Genomic DNA, 18880 nt, shown 5'->3' on the forward strand with positions numbered 1-18880 from the left:
TCTTCTTCTTCTTCTTCTTCTTCTTCTTCTTCTTCTTCTTCTTCTTTATGTAAATTAGAAGGCAGGCGGTTGAGTCCTCTGCAGCTAATGTGTGCACTTGAAAATAGCAAAAATAAACAAAAAATAAATGCAATAATAAAAATTTGATCTTTCTCCACATCCCCCCCCCCCCCCCCACACCTCCAAAAGCTTGTTCTTTTAAGCAAGTCTTTAAAAAAAGATAACTTAGGTATTTAATTATGTATATAGTGCGATATCCCCTAATTGTGCTAGTTTTGCTCTCGAAGGGCCACAGCAACACTTAGGAAGGAACATTAAGCCTGTAAGGTGATATTACAATTTTTTGTTATGATAGTTACAAGGCTGTTAACAGATAGGTGCTCATTTTACACCTGAATACTGTGGGAGAATGTGAGTAAAGAACCTTTTCCAAGACCTCAACTTTGCATTGCTCAAAGTAGGACTCGAACCCATACCTATCGTTTCAAAAACAAGTGTCATACTACAAGACCACAAAGTCTCTATATTTTTATACTAGAGCTTTTGACTTGTATATTTAATCAGATTCGAATTAGACCTTGAGTCTGTCACTGCTGCATGGGCAACTCTAAGAATCTTGGTCCCTTTTTGATGAAGCGTGTGCTGTTACAGAACCCAAAGTAGTCCTTCAGAAACATTAGTCCCATGGAGTCAGATTATCCCAGTTTCTAAAGCGTGAAATGGACAATAGCCAATTCTTGCTAACTTTGGATAGGACATTAGTCAATTGCAAAGTACTTTCCATCAGATCTAAAAGACCCAGTTCGCCAAGCACTCCTGGGTGGACAGAGGGGTCTGGAAGATATTTTCACTTAACCTAGGATCAATCTCAGTCCGTTTAATCAAACAGATTTTCAGTCTTGATCAAAATTGAGGGGACAGATTTAAAAATATTCATATTAAACTCAGCACTGTCTTTCCCACCAAACCTATCTATTCCATCGTCCTCTCTCCTCCCCTGGCAGTTTTGCATCATGCCCTGATTTTGTAGGCCAAGCCTTTTGCAAATTCTGTGGCAGTTTGAGACAGCATTTAAAGATATTTTGTTTAACATTAGCCATTTGTATTTTTTTTTAAATGCTAGTAGAGAGCTGTTAATATTTGCAAGGAAATAAAAGTTAACAAGAATTCATCTATTTTAATTATTAGGTACAGTACTGTATTGTAGAAACAACATAGATTGGGATGAATCTTTTTAGCCATCAACAATAAAAATCATCCAGTAATTAAGTTTGTAGGTGCACACAAATGAATCAAGAGGGCAGCCAGATGGCGATTCCCAAGGTCAAATTAATGCCTGATCATTAAGCCACAGCAGATTTTCTAAATATTCATTTCAGTTTCAGTCAATGGGTGATAGAATTACCCTTAGTTAAAATTTTTATAGTTACCCGTATATCAAAATTTAACATTCATCTTATTTAACAATGGTAAAAATTACCCATGGTTTACATGATCATATAACAGGCTGACTCAGTCTTCAATTTACGTCGACCTTATGATTTGGTGGCATTTCTAAAGCAAGAGGACAGAGCTACTATGCTGAATGACCTGAAAAAGGAACTGCTCAGTCGTAAAGATGAAATTGACAGAAATGAGGATAGAGACACAGGTACTCGGATTATTTATATGTTTATTTTGTTTGTATGTCAAAGATAACAATTGTGAGTTAGAGAGTAGGATATTGTGATAAAGATTTGATAATTTGCTTCTATTATGTATTGCTTAATTCCATATTGAGTGCTTTATGACAGAAGACTGATTAGAAAATCTTCATAGTTTGATTTTGTATTTCAAGTCACATTGAGTGTGATCAAGAATCAAAAGAGAAATATTGATTATGAATGTAGTTCAGTCCCATACATAGAAGAATATTGAAATATTCTTTGTTTTGTTGAATTTTCTATAAATTATGAATAACTAATGATAAAAAAGAAACAAAATTCTTAATGAGGAATGCTTTGGACACACGTACTTCCACAATAAGAACAGGAACAATATAAATCTTAAAATTAACAACAAATTTGGAAGATTAGTGTAGAGGTCTGCAGAACTACTTTTCAATAGTTTGGAAATGAAATGATAAGTCTACACCACTTTTCACATCCAATGGATCAGATATGTTTATGCTGTTACTTTTAGTCATGTGTAATGGTCCTTGTTTCATAATCTTTGTCAACCGTTTAGGTAGTATTAATCAGTGATGCCCAAACTCCGGTTTCACCGGAAAAAAATTTGATCTGGAGCAAAAAAAAAGTTCCAGGTTACGGGTAAATTCCGGTGAAGTCAAATTGTTCCAAGGATACCCCACCCTCCAACCACCACATCATCTTCACTGCCACTACTACTACAACCACCATCATCACTACCACTACTTCTACAACCACCACCACATCATCATCATCATTACTACTACTACTACAACCACTGACACCGTACATTATCACTACCACTGCCACTACACCACCACCACCACATCATCATCACTACCACAGGCATGCCTTTTGTCCCGGAAATTTGTAGAAAAATAATAGCTGTCCCGAAAAATTAGGAAGTTTACTTTTTGTCCCAGAAATTTAAAAAAAAATACCCTTATTCTACCACCACCTAATCCCTACCACCACTACAACAACTACTACCACATCATTATCCCTACCACCACTACTACAACTACCACCACCACATTATCATCCCTACTATCAATACTACAACTACCACCACATCATCATTCCCACTATCACGATTACAACAACTACAGCCACATCATCATCCCTACCACCACTACTACAACAGATACTACCACATCATCATCCCTACCACCACTACTGTAACAGCTACCAGCATATCATCATCCCTACCACAACTACAACAATTACCACCATCACATCATCATCCCTACCACAACTAATACTACAACTACTACCACATCATCTTTCCTACTACCATTACTACAACTCATCATCCTGACCACCACACTATTACTACGACAACTCATCATCCCTACCACTACTGCTACAACTACTGCCACCACATCATCTTCCCTACCACCACTACCACAACCTTTACCACGCCACACCATCACACCTACCACCACTACTACAACCACCCCCACCATCAGCCATCAACACACCATATAATTCGGAAATTGGTTAGCTATTCTCTCTCACAGAAAAATATCCTTTTTGTGGTCAGTCATTCTCACCAGTGGTCATGTTATCTTGATGAGTTATCCAAGTAATATAATATTATTAAAACAGTGAGTGAGGATACCCCTTTTGGTGCAAGCAGATTAGTAACTACACATGCTTATAATAACCTCTGGCACCATTGTAACCATATTATTCTCTTGATATCAGATGTTTGATAGTCTTTTAAGACATTACAATTGCGCAATGTATTGTTCTTAAAATTTGAGGTTTTATTGTAAAATGTCCCTGAAATTTGAAATTATGGAAGGCCTGCCTGTTATCTGAACCACCAATACTATCACAACCGTCATCATTCCTACCACCACTACCACAACCACCACTACCACCACATCATCATCCCTACCACCACTACAACATATGATATGGCATTACACTGTCATCTAAGCTTAAGTCTTTGCACGTTTTTTTTATATCAAAATATAAAATAGGTATATCATAACCTCATAATTACTTTAGGCAAGACTGCAAATTCAATTCATTGTGTGTTTGGGTTAGTCGTGCTACACATTTCAATCTGAGCAGACATGCCTTGCCATTTGCTTGTTAACAAGCAACATTGTGCAATCATTATCAATTGTGTCAGCTGAATATATAATATGTCCCAGTGTGGTCGTCGAATGTTGGTTAGCGATGGACAGCAAAATATGGCCCGACATTGTGTCCTTTGTTAAACTGCTTTACATGCAATGCCCTACTTGACTCAGATGTATACGAGTGCCTGGCTGAGTCCTAGCAATAAAAAGGAAACCTAACAGCTAACTTGTAAGATATGACATGAAAATTGGCTCAATTTGCCCTGATGAGGGAATACATGAACCATGGAGCAACTCATTCCCCACGACTTGCATGTGTGTGTTTATCAAGATTTATTAGTATTATCATCATCACTACCACTACTACTACAACCATGACTTCCACCACTACAACAGCCATCATCACTGCCACTACAACAGCAACTACCACCACCAAATCATCATCACTACCACCGCTACTACAACAACCACCACCACCACTACATCATCATCACTACTACTGCAACCACCATCACCACATCATCATCACTTCAACTAGTACTACTGCAGTCACCACTACCACATCATCATCACTACCACTACTACTACAACCACCACCACAACATCATCATCACGGCCACTACTACTACAACCACCACCACCATGTCTTCACTACCATTACTACTACAACCACCACCACCACATCATCATCACTACCACTACTACTACAACACCACATCATCACTACCACTACAACTACTACTACTACAACCACCACCACATTATCACTAGCACTACTACTACAACCACGACCACCACATCATCATCACTACCACTACTACTACAACCACCACCACCGTCACCACATCATCACTACCACTACTACTTCAACCACCACCACCACATCATCATCACTAACACTACTACTACAACCACCACCACCACCACATCTTCATCACTAGCATTTCTATTACAGCCACCATCACCACCACGTCATCATCACTACCACTACTACTACAACCACCACCACATCATCATCACTACCACTACTACTGCAAGCACCACCCCACCTCATCATCATCACTACCAATACTACCACAACTATCATCACCACCTCATCATCACTACCACTACAACTACAACCATTACTACCATTATTGCTACAACCACCACCACATCACCATCACGACCACTACTACTACAACCACCAACACCACATCATCATCACTACCACCAGTACTACAATCATTTAGGTTTTGGAGCTTTACTTCATTTGAAATAAGGAAACTTTAAGATTGTATTTGGCATTGTGTTTTATATCATAATATAGTTTTAATCAGTTATTTATTTAGAGTTATACAATATGTAAACGCAATGCCAAATACCATCCCAATTCCCTTTTCTTGTGTGCAGAAATTCCTCTTTCGGCATTGAAATTGAAATTCCTCCGAGTGGTGTCTGAAATTCCTGTGAGCCATATTTAAAGTTGGCGTCTCTGCATTAAATCATTTATTTATTTATGTTTGTGTCTGTGTATTGACAAACTGATGTTATTTATCCATCTGCCCTAACATTAAGAACAAATTTATATCTGGAACTTTATATTATTTCAGTTCATCAAACATGAAAATGTTTTGAGTTTTGATTTAAGAAAGTTTGCTGCTTTGGATTAAAAATGAGTTTAAGAATTGGTATACAAAAGGCTTTGATAGTGCTATCAGGTGATGATGATGGTGGGAAGTTATAAATGGTTCATTATATCTTCATAATTTTTTGTTCATCTATTTCCTTTTTTATTTCTCAGGTTTGGAACAAAAGTTTTACAAGACTAATCCTGATTGTATTGAGGCTGGTAAAAGGCTTCCTGAGTTTGACCTCTACATAAGCACAGTGTTACCATTGGAAAATAAAGGAATTAGGTCGGTTTATTTGTTAAGAGCATCTTTATTCTGCTTGTTTTTTGTTTTTTTTGTTTTTATTAATGACTATTAGGACTAATTCTCTGATTAATCAATAAACTAGCTATTGTGCTGATTAATCAATATCTGGTCCATGTACCAGTCTCAAACAACGTGTAATGAATATCCCCCAATGTTCCAATCCTATTAGATGAATGGGCTTCGGCACAAATCTGTCAAACAAACATTATATGTACCATTTTCGTGCAAATAGCAAGTTTTAGCACCACTCCTCTATCATAACAATAGGCCTCCGCACTAGTCCTGTCACATATAAGGGTCCTTGCAACAATTTATTTTTATCTTTATTCTTTGGCCTGTATACATCTTCTATTAAAAGGTTTCTCTTGGTTCTTTTTTTTTTTAAATATTTATTTTAAATATTTGTTTGATTCTCTGAGTAACCATTATTTTATTGTTTCTTTTCTAATCCTATAGACCCGAGGAGCATATTGACATCAATGCAGCTCCCAACTCCAATCCACGGGCTCCTGATTGCTCAGACTTTATGGATTTAGATTTCAGCATGCATGCCTTTGAACACCTCGAGGTAATACAAATGAAGATCAACTGTAACGTTATATAAAGCATTTTGTTTTCTTGTTTCATTAAAAAAAAATTTCCTATAAGAATGCAGCATGGGATATTATTTTTAAAGGTAAAAAATATTTTGGTAATAAATGAAATTTTAAATTCTCTTCATATTAATCACACAGTTGATGCTGTTCATTGAGAGGGGTGAGTTAAGCATGTAAGAACTGTTTTGTTTTCCGCGAGTAAGAATCGGCCCTATTGTAATATTCATTATGATAGCTTTATGGGGATACTGCTTTTTTCTCTTATTCTTCACCAGTATTTGTTTTTCATATTATGAAAAACTCTCATAAAAATGACAGTAGATCAATTCTTAAGCTCATTACTTATGAAGAAGAATTAGATTCGAATCTTACTGTCAAAAATTTGTCATATATTGGTCTACCTAAGACCTGGGAGAGATACAACATGTTGTTAAACTTAAAAGTAATAAATAAAAATGAATAACAGCTCTAAAAAAGAACAAAATACTAAAAGACAATACGAAAATAAGCCTTTCTCGTTTCTATAATACTGGATTCAGAAAATGTTTTTCCTTTCAGTTCACATTGTGTGATTTTTTAAATTTAAAAAAAAAAATTTAAGCTGTTATATTCATTTTGTTTTGTTACCAAAGCTATTTACTTAATAATTATCTATTGTGATCACAAGTTTTACAATGTTGATAAATAAGTGCCAATATTTATCTCAGGGTATGAAATCAAGATCCAACTTGTCTGGAACTGCTGAGCTGGGCCTGAAGAATGCAATCACTCATCGTGAAAATGTGGATGATTATGGGCACCTTGTCTACGAAGCCCTGCATAAAGTAAATACAAAGTTTTAATGTTGAACTTTTGTAATTAACCACAAAGAAAGAGGGTCCCAATGACTGTTGGTAGAGCAAAAGGGGCCTTGATTAATCTCAGGTGAAATTGAGATTAGTTGAGATTTTCTTCTGACCACCCAGCAGTGATCGGGTACCTTGGTCAGATGGAGAGTACTTTGTGATTAATTATCATTCTATCCAAAGGGTAGCAATCAATTGGCACTGTTCGTTTAACAATATAGAAACCAGGATAAACTTCGGCTTTACAGGCCTTGTGGCTCTAAAGGACTAATTTATACTATTAAAAAAAAGTTTGTCCTGTCTATAAACAATGAAGTTATGGCTTGCTTAGCCTTAAATCACAGTGTATGTCAACTGAAGAAGGAATTTTCTGAAATCAGTATTATAGGAATGAGATCGCTTACAGACTTTTTAAACATCTTTGAAATAATGATTAAAAAATACATGAAGAAGAATAAAACAAAAACTAAACAAACAAATAAGGTGTTTTATATTTGACTTTATTTTGATTTCAGCTGTTATCAAATTTCTTACTAAACTTTAAATGTTTATACAAATTTTTCTTTACACTAAAATCTTGTTTGAAAATCCGAAGGTGAAAGGAAAAAGTTCTAATTTGGAGAATGTGGTTCCAAAGAAATCTATTGTACTGTAATGATACATTATTTTTGAATTAATAATCGAGAATAAATGTTTTAGAAATGTATTATAACTATTATCTTTATTATTATTATTATTATTATTATTATTATTATTATTATTATTATTATTATTATTAATATTATTATTATATTATTATTATTATTATTATTATTATTATATTATTATTATTATTATCATTATTAATTATTTCTATTATTATTATTATTATTATTATTATTATTATTAAATCTTGATAAAAGGGAGGTCTATATGACTGTTGTGATTATTTGTGTACTTTTCTCCACAAAAACATTCACATTTTGCTTAAAGTTGGTGTTTTTCTGCTTTTTCTATAATGTTTTTTTTATGTCCAAATCTGCCTCAGAACAAGACATCATGGGTTTTGTACAACATGGCTGCTTTCTACTGGAGGATTAAGGGAAATACACACCAGGCTGTGGAATGCATACGCCGTGCTTTGCATCTCTCTCCAAGGTATGTAGTATATAAAAAAAAAAAAGAAAGAAAATCAACAAATGAAAAATAACAAAAAAAAAAAAAGATTTTCAAATGTTTTCAGAAGTGTTCTTTGATCAGAACAAGGCAACGTTTGTTTTCATTTTAATTCGTTTTGTCATTATATCTCAGTACATGTTTGTTCATATGTTTGATGAAGAGGAAACCTCTGTATTAGTCTACAGAAGCTTTATGTAAACTTTAAATTCATATTCTCCTGAGTTCCTAAATTAAGAGAGTATATTTGCATTGTTCAGGAGGGGAATGATACATTATATTTGAATTAATAAGCGTGAATAGGTGTTTTAAAATGTATTATAACTGACTATTATCATTATTATTATTATTATCATCATCATCATCATCATCATCATCATCATCATCATCATCATCATCATCATCATTATTATTATTATTATTATTATTATTATTATTATTATTAATAATATCATCGTCATTTGTTGTTGTTTTTGCTAATAAAAGAAATACTGTTTATTGGATATATAACTTTGATATGGGAGACATTTGTATCCTTAACAATTCGATTTTCTAAAATGTTGTTTAACAGACTGCAGAAAGATGTTGCACTGATCAGTCTGGCTAACATCCTGCATAGAGCTCGGTTCTGTAATGAGGCAGCCATTCTTGTGCACTCAGCGTTAGAGGTCTCAAAGGAACTGAATGTTAACCACTTCACTTTGGGAAACATTTATGCTGTAGGTTCCACTCCACAGAATGCCCATGACAACAAATGGTGTCTTTCTATTTTCATCCCCTCTCTCTCTCTCAAACACTCTCTTTCTCTCTCTCTCTCTCTCTCTCTCTCTCTCTCTCTCTCTCTCTCTCTCTCTCTCTCTCTCTCTCTCTCTCTCTCTCTCTTTCTCTCTCTCTCTCTCTCTCTCTCTCTCTCTCTCTCTCTCTCTCTCTCTCTCTCTCTCTCTCTCTTTCTTTCTTCCTTTCTTAATGTTGAGTATTATATAGTATAAAGAGTAAATTCTCTTTGTAAAGTTGATATGATTGTTCCTAAATTGTGAAACTGTAGTAACAAAGTTTTCATTGTTTGGATTTATTGCCATTTTATAAATTCTTGTTACAAATAAGACTGCAAAGATTGATTGTAGCATTTTTTAAAATTATTTTGTTTTATTGATAATTTTGTCTTCTTCAGATTTTTCCTTTTTTGTTCATATGATTATATGTTGTATGATTTCAATACTTGATAATAAAATCACAAGAAGATGGAGCACATCTACAAGACGACCTTGAGAAACTGGTGGCTTGGGAACAGGCACCGCATGGAGTTTCATCTAGAGAAATGCAATGTCATTTCCATCTCCAGAAAAAAATCTACAATCACATGTAATTGCAAGCTACACAACCACACCTTAGAGCACATAACATCAGCCAAATATTTAGGAATGAGAATAAACTCAGACTTACAATGGGATGAGCACAACAACATCACAAAAAAAAAAAAAGCAAATACGATCCTGGGTTTCCTCTGAAGAAATTTAAAGATTAAATCAACAAGTCTAAAGTCATTAGCTTACTAGTCATTAGTTTGACCACAAATTGAATATACATGCACTATTTGGCACCCACAGACAAAACACTTTGTTGATAAACTGGAGGTAATACAGAGACGAGCCGCTCGTTTTGTTATGGGAAACTATGACAAAATATCAAGTGTGAGCAAAATGATTGATCTACTTGAATGGAAGTCACTCTAAACTAGGAGGAAAATAACACGCCTGAACATGATGTATAGATAGAATGCGCTTGGCCAAGGAGTTCACAACATTGCCATCCGGAAGTATAACGGACCAACACACAAACTCTGTGTAACCATGAACTTTTATAGTCTGGTTAATACAGTTTAGTGAGAACAACTCACAAACGCGGATGGCAAAAACAATAACAAAGGCCTGAGTGACGTCATCTGCATACTATCAATAAGATAAAGAACAACCTATTTCAAATCCTGATCTCCAAACACCGACACGAACATCCACGATTTCCCACATGGACAGTTTCATCCAACTGACATCCACCAAAGACCTCAGAAAAGTCTCATTTTACCCCAGAACCATCACAGATTGAAACAATTTACTGTGGGAAGTTACATCTGTACCCACTTTAGATTTATTTACAGAGCTTCTAGATCACTGCTGAATTTTCACTTTATGTTCATGTCAAAATCTTCATGAGTGAAGGTGAACATTAAAGGAAGATTCAGAGATTCAGATTCGAATTTCCATATTTTTATTTAACATTGTTTATAAAACTTGCATGTTTCTTTGTTTAGTTCTGGTGTTTTTTTGTTTTTATTTGTTTTTGGTATTTTTGTTGTTGTTTTTGTAGGTTTTTTGTTTTTTTTTTGGCCTTTTTTTTTCTTCTAATGTTTAATTATCTAGATATAATTTTTCTGTTGTTCCACCAATAGCTAGCCATGACCATCACCATTTTTTACCCCTCTCAAACAGGTCCTTGGGGAATATAACAAATCCATCATCTGCTTCGAGAACACTTTGAAGATACAGCCTGACTTTGAGGCAGCTGCCAAACGGCGTCATGCTGTATTGTGTCACTCAAAATTAGAACAAGCACTAGAGGCGCAGCACAGGTAAAATATGATTAATTAAAAAACCAAAAGAAAACCTTGCTTTCAGATGCCAATTATTGATAAATATTGTACTTTCTGTGCTTTACCAACAACAAATTTCCTTATGATGGAATGGCATACGTTTAACATTGGTTGAGACTTGATAGTGCAATTTTTATTCAGAGACAATTCTGTTCTACATCAAGGTGAAAATTTTTAAACAGTATGTATGAAACAGAGCTTGTCAAATCAGAAAGAAAAATACTAGAGGAAATTATCCCCAAAATCAGACTGCCTTGACTGGGGATCGAATCTCAGACCTTAGGATTACTGGAGACAAAGCAGAAACCTAATACAAGAAAAAAATCAGACTGCCTCGAATGGGGATTGAACCTGAAACCTCCTGATTACTGGAGACAAAGTAGAAACCTAATACGAGAAAAAAAATCATCCCCAAAATCAGCCTGCCTCGAATGGGGATTGAACCTGAAACCTCCTGATTACTGGAGACAAAGCAGAAACCTAATACAAGAAAAAAAAATCATCCCCAAAATCAGCCTGCCTCGAATGGGGATTGAACCTGAAACCTCCTGATTACTGGAGACAAAGCAGAAACCTAATACAAGAAAAAAATCATCCCCAAAATCAGCCTGCCTCGAATGGGGATTGAACCTGAAACCTCCTGATTACTGGAGACAAAGCAGAAACCTAATACAAGAAAAAAATCATCCCCAAAATCAGCCTGCCTCGAATGGGGATTGAACCTGAAACCTCCTGATTACTGGAGACAAAGCAGAAACCTAATACAAGAAAAAAATCATCCCCAAAATCAGCCTGCCTCGAATGGGGATTGAACCTGAAACCTCCTGATCTCCAATCAAGACAGGATGATTTTTTCTTGTAATTTTCTGTGCTGTGTATAGCACTGTTTTATGTTCACTTTATTTTTTTTCTTCAGATTTTTATCATACACCAGTTTCTGCTCCCAAATTTGTTATCAAGGTGAAAATCGAAATTTAAAGTCCATCTCCAATATGCCGAGTAAAGTGTGTGAAAAATATTTAGGGGCATTTAGGTGTCTAATCTCCAATACAACCTTTGGACCTAAATTAGGTTGTAAAACATAGCAAAGTGTCTTTGTCTCTTAATATATTACAAACACAGAAATTCAGAATTTTTATGGGATATTAGCAAATTCAGTCCCCAATCAGACTTATATGAAATTCAGTTTACCGCTATGTATAGAGGATGACTTGTTCTTTTGATGCCCTTTTGTAATGATTAGATGCCAAGAGCAAGTAATCCTCTAAATAAAAGAAGTATTATCTGACAACATTTTCATTTACTTTTTGTTGAAATGTGTTATTTTTATTACTTGAGCATCTATATATGCCAATGTCCACTAAATGTACTTTTACTACAGATCCTGAGTCAACAACAATACTTACCATGTTGGGGGAGACATGATGCGTGTATCTTTTATTTTGACAGTGGCAATGCTGTTACCGCCAGGTACTCTACACAGGAGTGCACTGAGAAAATGTGAGTAAAGAGCCTTTTTCAAGGACTCAACTTTGTGTCACTTACATTAGGACTTGAACCAGCAACCTACGTATCTGAAGGCAAATGTCATACCACAAGACCTCAAAGGCAACATTTTCTCTCATCTTCAGATAAGTATATAATCATGAACAAGACAGCTTGATCTGGAAAAAAAAAAGAAACTTATTAAAGTGTTTAATCAAATCATTAGGTCTCTTCAAAGGACATTGCAAGATCTCAAGGATTATCAACGTAAACATGATTTGTACCAGACGCAAAGTGATAAGCTTCTGTCTGAGCAAATTCCGCATGAAATGAAGATAGCACAGCATATTGCATATGAACAACAAAGAATGCAAGAACAAATGGCTGAAAAAGGTATGTTCTCTATTTATAGAAAAAATAAATTGGTAGGTATTATTTTTCATGAATTTTGTTACTCATGCCAATTAAGTCCAACAAAGAAAATTAACATACTATGAATTCATGCCTGAGTGAAAAGTACACTCTTTTTTTTATTTTCAAAAAAAAATTTGGGACAGATCAAAAATTTTAAATACTACATTCCCTTCCCTTCCCTTTCTTTTTTTTTTGTTTTCTTACCCTTTTTATTTATTTGTTAATTTTTTTTTTTACAGCTCTAAAAGCTGTGAACTAGATCATATTTTTTCATGGTATGAATCAATATGAATACCAGTGCTATATAAATGCGAGTTGTTTCTGAGACTCAATTGCTTTTAAAGAAATTTTATTGATAGTTGTTGTATTTAATGACAAAAATGAATTAAAACATTGATGAGGAAATCAATAGTTTATTCATACTTTTAACATTTTAAACAATTTTTTTATAGATGTGGCTCTTCAAATCAATCAATAAATTGAACAGTTAAAGTGCCTTTTTTTTTTTTTTAAAGTTTATTATTTCTCTTTTTAACATTTTTTTTTTCACTTTTTATAAAATATATATTCTTCTTATTAAAGGTGTTTGAAGGTATTATATCCCAGCTCCCATTTTAAAGTTTTAACTGAATTAACCTTCTGTTTTTTTTTTTTAGTTACTCAGTATTTGGAGATGCCAATTATTTTTCATTTTCAAACGTTTCCTTCAAACAAAAAGGTCAAAGTCAATTTGAGTAAATGTGGTATAAGGCATTGACAATTATTTGAAAGAATTTCACCAATTTACATTTTTTTGTTTCATTTCTCTTTATTATTATTTCGTTGATATTTCCAGAAATCCTCTTACCTTTTTTTTCCTCACCCTCTGCTTTAATTCATATGAATTCCTTACCCACCTCCCCATATAATTATACTACAAAGCTATCACGGATTCCCACTCAAGCCTAACATTATATTCTTGTATCCAATCATTTCACTACATTATCGGGTGTATATTGGGGCATATCAGAGTGGTTCTTTTTCCCAGATGAGTACTGTCGTATGGTTGATCGTAATGGGAAGCAGGTGCTCCTCTGCAAGTGGGGAAGACGTACACCAACTCTTGACATGGACTTTGCCTTCCTAGAAGAAGAGCCAATTGATATAAAACCACCAATTCTGAAAGATGAGGTAACTGATATATTTCTTTCAATTTATTTTTAAAAAGTAAAATATAGTCTAGAAATCTCATAGAATTGTAAGTTTGCCATTGTTATCACTTTATTGTTATGGTACATGGAAATATCAGTGAAGTATTTGGAAGATGAAATTTATTCAACATATTCAGTTTGCTCTCTATGCAGCCATGTAATATTTAAAAATTCGAATCAGAATTTATGATTTGTTTTCAACTAGCATTGACCTAAATCTTTGGTGTTTTGCCAGGTGAAAACAATGGCATAAAATTCAGTGGCAAGTCAAATGATCAGAATTACAAAATATGTATTGCCAAAGGCAGTTCGCTTTTGTTTTTTTGTGTTTTATTTTTATTTTATTTTATTTTTTAACATGATCCAATCTAAAATCCTCAATCAATAAATGGGTTATGAATGCTTCATTTGTTGGTATTGTAATTTCACAATGCTGATGGTTTTCCTCGGATCCGCGGAATCTGCGATTGTGGAGTCAGAGGAGGACTTTCCTTCTTTTAAAAATTACATTTTTCCCAATCACATGTACTGGCAATGAGATGTGCACTTTCCCACAGTCCAGAGGCTAGTGTATCAATGATAGTTTATCATCTCAATTGCTCTAAAAGTGGAGTTAGTGCAGTAAAAATGGGACTTAAAGTACTTAAAGGCAAGTGTTCAAAATTTTCCGCCTTTTTCGCTTTTTTTTGTGGTCACCATCAGCACTGTTTGGTTGCAGTTTTACTTATGTCTTTAATATCTGTGAGAATGTGTCATTAATGCTAATAATGTAACATCATTTTTAATGATGATAATTGTGACCAATTATATTATTAAAGGTATTTTATCGTGATGAACTTTGTGATTAGAATTCATTTTTCAGCCTTAAATTATGAGATTTAAATTAAAATAGATAAATGCCATCATTGAGGAGCATGAATTATGTTTCTCTAAGCTTTTTATTTTAACAAAACTCAAATTTATTGTTCTAGTTCATTCTGACATACTACCAGATTGATATGATGGGTCACCTCCAATCATAACGGAAACAAGAGATATATGTTATTTATATATACCTCAAATAGGTGCCAAAAGTTGAAGAGAACGGTGATGAAATGATTTCAGCAACTAACAGTGTGGATTACAGTCTGCCAGTTAAGGCTCCTCTTTATTCCAAGTATAAAAAGCACAAGGTATTTATTATTGGATCAATTTTTAAAAATATTTTTTTTCTTTTTATCTAAACAATAATTTTTTGTAGTTTATAAATAGTTTGTTTCAAACACTTTTCTCACTTTTTTTTTATTATGGGTGTTGGAAGCACTGATATCTTATATTTCTGATTAATTTTCAATTTATATTGTTTCTCTACCACCACAGCCTTCAGAGTCTGATAGTTACACCCAGGAGAACTGGCCAGACAAGGAAGAGTGTGATAGTCTTGTCAAGCAGGTACCCGACCCTAGAAATTTGACGACTGTCTACCTCTCACCTGAAAATAAAGGATTTGAGTAAGTCGCAGTGGACAGTTTGTTGGTAAAATAATGATACTGTATCTAAACTATAACATTTTGAACTAATTTTTCATATCTGGCTAATCTCAGGACCATGGCGTTTACTGTGCACTGACACTGTGTAGATTTGTGCTGTAATGTAGACACCCCCTATAAAGGGAGATCAGTTTACAGGTTTTAAAAAAGTGTATATGTTGATCTGTAATTAGACAACTTCTGAGCACAACTCTTTTATTTGGGGTCTGCAATGGTCAGCTGTACGAGGATTGGATGGTCTCAAGCTCGATAACTAAGTAAATCAATGATGGAAAAATTTGGATAGTGCTTTGAATCAAAGATTCTGCAGATAGACCATTTTGTTTGTTTTTTTGTTTTGTTTTGTTTTTAAACGAGCATTTAAGTGATCAAAAGGTCAGACTCTCTGTAAATGAGTTTGATAGGTAAGAATATTTCTGGACAGAAAACAGAATGTCAGTATATGTTGGAACCACTGGGTTTTTTCTTTTATTATTATTATTATTATTATTATTATTATTATTATTATTATTATTATTATTATTATTATTATTATTATTATTATTATTATTATTATTATTATTATTGGTGGTAGTGGTAGTAGTAGTAGTAGTAGCAGTCGCAATGCTTGTGTATAATATTGAATATTGTTGGGTTGTGTTGTCTTATGTTTTTTTTTTCTTGGGATAATATATTTTGTTTGAATTTCAGAGTGAAAGAGTTATTGACGGAGGCACAAGGTTTGTCTCTAGGAGGACAACACCCTCTTCCATGGTATCCTCCAGTGTGCGTGCCTCTTTTGGAAATGGAAGAAGGAAACCCAGCAGTTTACGACCACCTCAAGTCTGTCAGTTACACAGAGAGGTCCAGGATTCCTCTGAAATATAATGATCCTTCAATGCTCAAGGTGATTTTAATTGTAATTTTTATGTGCTGGTGCTACGAAATTAGTTATTATGACTATTTCATTTTTGCTGTGTCTTCCATCCCCCTTATATCATTTTTTTTCTTTTTTCAAGTTCGTCTCTGTCTTTGTCTTAGAATGAGATTACTTAGTATTATTTGGTCATCAGCTGGAATCCTTATCTCTTATGGAAACAGTTGAATGTATATTAGTTGGTTTGGGAGATTATTTTTTTCTTCCCTTCTTAAATCATCTCTCTGTTATTACACTATTATTATTATTATTATTATTATTATTATTATTATTATTATTATTATTATTATTATTATTATTATTATTATTATTATTATTATTATTATTATTATTGCTTTTTTAGCCAGCAATGATCACTAAAAGAATATTATTCCTTACTTATGAATATTGTTAAAATAATTTGTGATGTTATGGGTGTTGTCAATAATAGCCTAATATATTAAGCTCTGGAACCCTCTTGTTATGTACAATTATAACCTTTTGTTTTAAAATGATAGTTTGTAAACATTTGAATGTATTCCTCAAAGTCTGATCGTGTGCTTGTGTATGATGGGACTTTTAGATAATCTCAAATTAGTGCATTGATAGTTTGCTCTTGTAATTTACTTCTGTTCCCTCTTGAAAGCAGTCTTCGTTGTCTTGCTTTTTCTCGGCCGCTTTTAATGGTAAATTTATAATGTTTTTACTATCCCATGTTCTTCCTTTTTACTGGTACTGAAAAAATGAGTTCGGTCTATTAAATACAATTTTGACAATGGTCTAAAATTAAATGTAAAGCTATGAATTTAGTTATTTTTCCTTTTTTTTAAAAGTAATAAGTAAAATAACTTTTAAAAAAATAGAAAACTGATGATTTTGAATGTTAATTCCCGTTTAATAAACGGGAAAATTTAAAGATTTCCTTTTTTGGATGAATGAAGCACATTATTATTATTATTATTATTATTATTATTATTATTATTATTATTATTATTATTATTATTATTATTATTATTATTATTATTATTATTATTATTATTATTATTAAAAATTATGCACATGTTTTGGAGTTTCCACTTTGTCAACACTACATAAGGCATGAAACATTTGACACAAAATACTTGAATGAGATGAATGGGAGAAGATGGCAATGGTTGTTAAAATTAATACATCAAAGCATAATACTTTTTTTTTTTAAACTAATTTGTTATTCATCTTTTTCATTTATGTGAACCCAAAGCATCTGCAACATTTGTTCTTGCTAACTGAATAAGAGATTGAATTTTAAATTCAGCTTCATTCTGGTCTTTTTTTTTTTTTTGTCAACTTATTTACAATTAAAGACAATATAATGGTAAATGCACTGTGCTGACAACCTGAATCTTTGTGGCCAAATCGGCACTTGATATACTTTTAAGTGTATGAGAGCACGTAAGATTATATCAATTCTCTATTATCATGCAGTTATCTCTGCCTCATTAAATAAAATGCTCGTTGCTTCTTCTTTGTTCAGATTTTGCTGAGTTTAGCTAATGAGGGATCTGTAACAGTAGAAGAGGTGGGCCAGCGGATTCTTACTGCATTAAAAAAGGTATGTGTCTTTTTTACTTAATAACTCAAATGCAACAGAGCTGTAGTTTTATATATATATATTGCTCATTTAATTATGAAGAAAGTTTATGTAACCCAGTCCTTTTTTTTTGTGAAATGATTTGATCTATCTGATGCACTCATGTTCTAATGGGGTCCCAGGTCAACAGCAACATTTAACATGTAGGACGGGACATGACGCCTCTTAGGCGATATTACAATTTTTCAGACAAAGACAACGCTGTTAGCCGGCAGGTACTCATTTTACACCTGAGTACGGTTAGAGAATGTGAGTAAAGAGCCTTTTCCAAGGACTCAACTATGCGCCGAGTGCGAGGCTTGAACCCAGGACCTTCCGATCCGAAAACGAGTGTCATACCACTACACCACATAGCCGCACATGGAAAAAATTGTAAAACTAACACAAATCCTCTCAAGAAGGCAAACTACATGTTACAAGATGTGTGATAAACTACACTTGGGACTATCCCATGACTGTCAGATAAAGCTAAACGGATGTCATATAATCCATTCCATCCATTTTCGTTTCAAATAGAATATTGGCCCTCGGTGGATTCTATACAACTTGGCTGGCCTGTACTGGAGGATTATTGGCAACAACTTTCATGGTATCGAGTGTCTGCGTCGATCCATCCACCTTTGTCCGAACCAGTACAAAGACATTCCCTTGGTCAATCTTGCAAACATCTTGTATCGCTATGGACGGTATGACGATGCCATTGTTATCATGAGGGATGCTCTTGAAGTCTCTGATGTGGAGGTGAGGATTGGTTTATATTGCCTGATTGTTCCCTTTTAAAAATGTGCTGAAAT

At 33.8% G+C, this 18880-nt stretch overlaps 1 protein-coding gene across 6 annotated transcripts in view; it reads left to right on the plus strand.

The window, feature by feature from the left end:
* LOC144978351 (tetratricopeptide repeat protein 17-like) overlaps nucleotides 1–18880 on the plus strand; it is a 75829-nt gene that overhangs the window by 1090 nt on the left and 55859 nt on the right. For 4 of the 6 annotated variants that reach the window (XM_078924273.1, XM_078924274.1, XM_078924270.1 and 1 more), the window contains exons 2-15: nucleotides 1507–1651; nucleotides 5565–5679; nucleotides 6157–6268; nucleotides 7004–7120; nucleotides 8169–8278; nucleotides 8868–9015; nucleotides 10783–10922; nucleotides 12655–12821; nucleotides 13870–14012; nucleotides 15097–15204; nucleotides 15392–15522; nucleotides 16252–16447; nucleotides 17970–18047; nucleotides 18603–18827. In XM_078924273.1, coding sequence (XP_078780399.1) covers nucleotides 1507–1651; nucleotides 5565–5679; nucleotides 6157–6268; nucleotides 7004–7120; nucleotides 8169–8278; nucleotides 8868–9015; nucleotides 10783–10922; nucleotides 12655–12821; nucleotides 13870–14012; nucleotides 15097–15204; nucleotides 15392–15522; nucleotides 16252–16447; nucleotides 17970–18047; nucleotides 18603–18827 — 1935 coding nt within the window. The remainder of the gene's footprint in view (nucleotides 1–1506; nucleotides 1652–5564; nucleotides 5680–6156; nucleotides 6269–7003; nucleotides 7121–8168; nucleotides 8279–8867; nucleotides 9016–10782; nucleotides 10923–12654; nucleotides 12822–13869; nucleotides 14013–15096; nucleotides 15205–15391; nucleotides 15523–16251; nucleotides 16448–17969; nucleotides 18048–18602; nucleotides 18828–18880) is intronic. The other 2 variants (XM_078924275.1, XM_078924272.1) reach the window with 1 other exon arrangement.

The sequence above is a fragment of the Berghia stephanieae genome, chromosome 8, assembly GCF_034508935.2.
Source record: "Berghia stephanieae isolate SIO BIC M18660-M18661 chromosome 8, UCSD_Bste_1.3, whole genome shotgun sequence".
Taxonomy (NCBI): domain Eukaryota; kingdom Metazoa; phylum Mollusca; class Gastropoda; order Nudibranchia; family Aeolidiidae; genus Berghia; species Berghia stephanieae.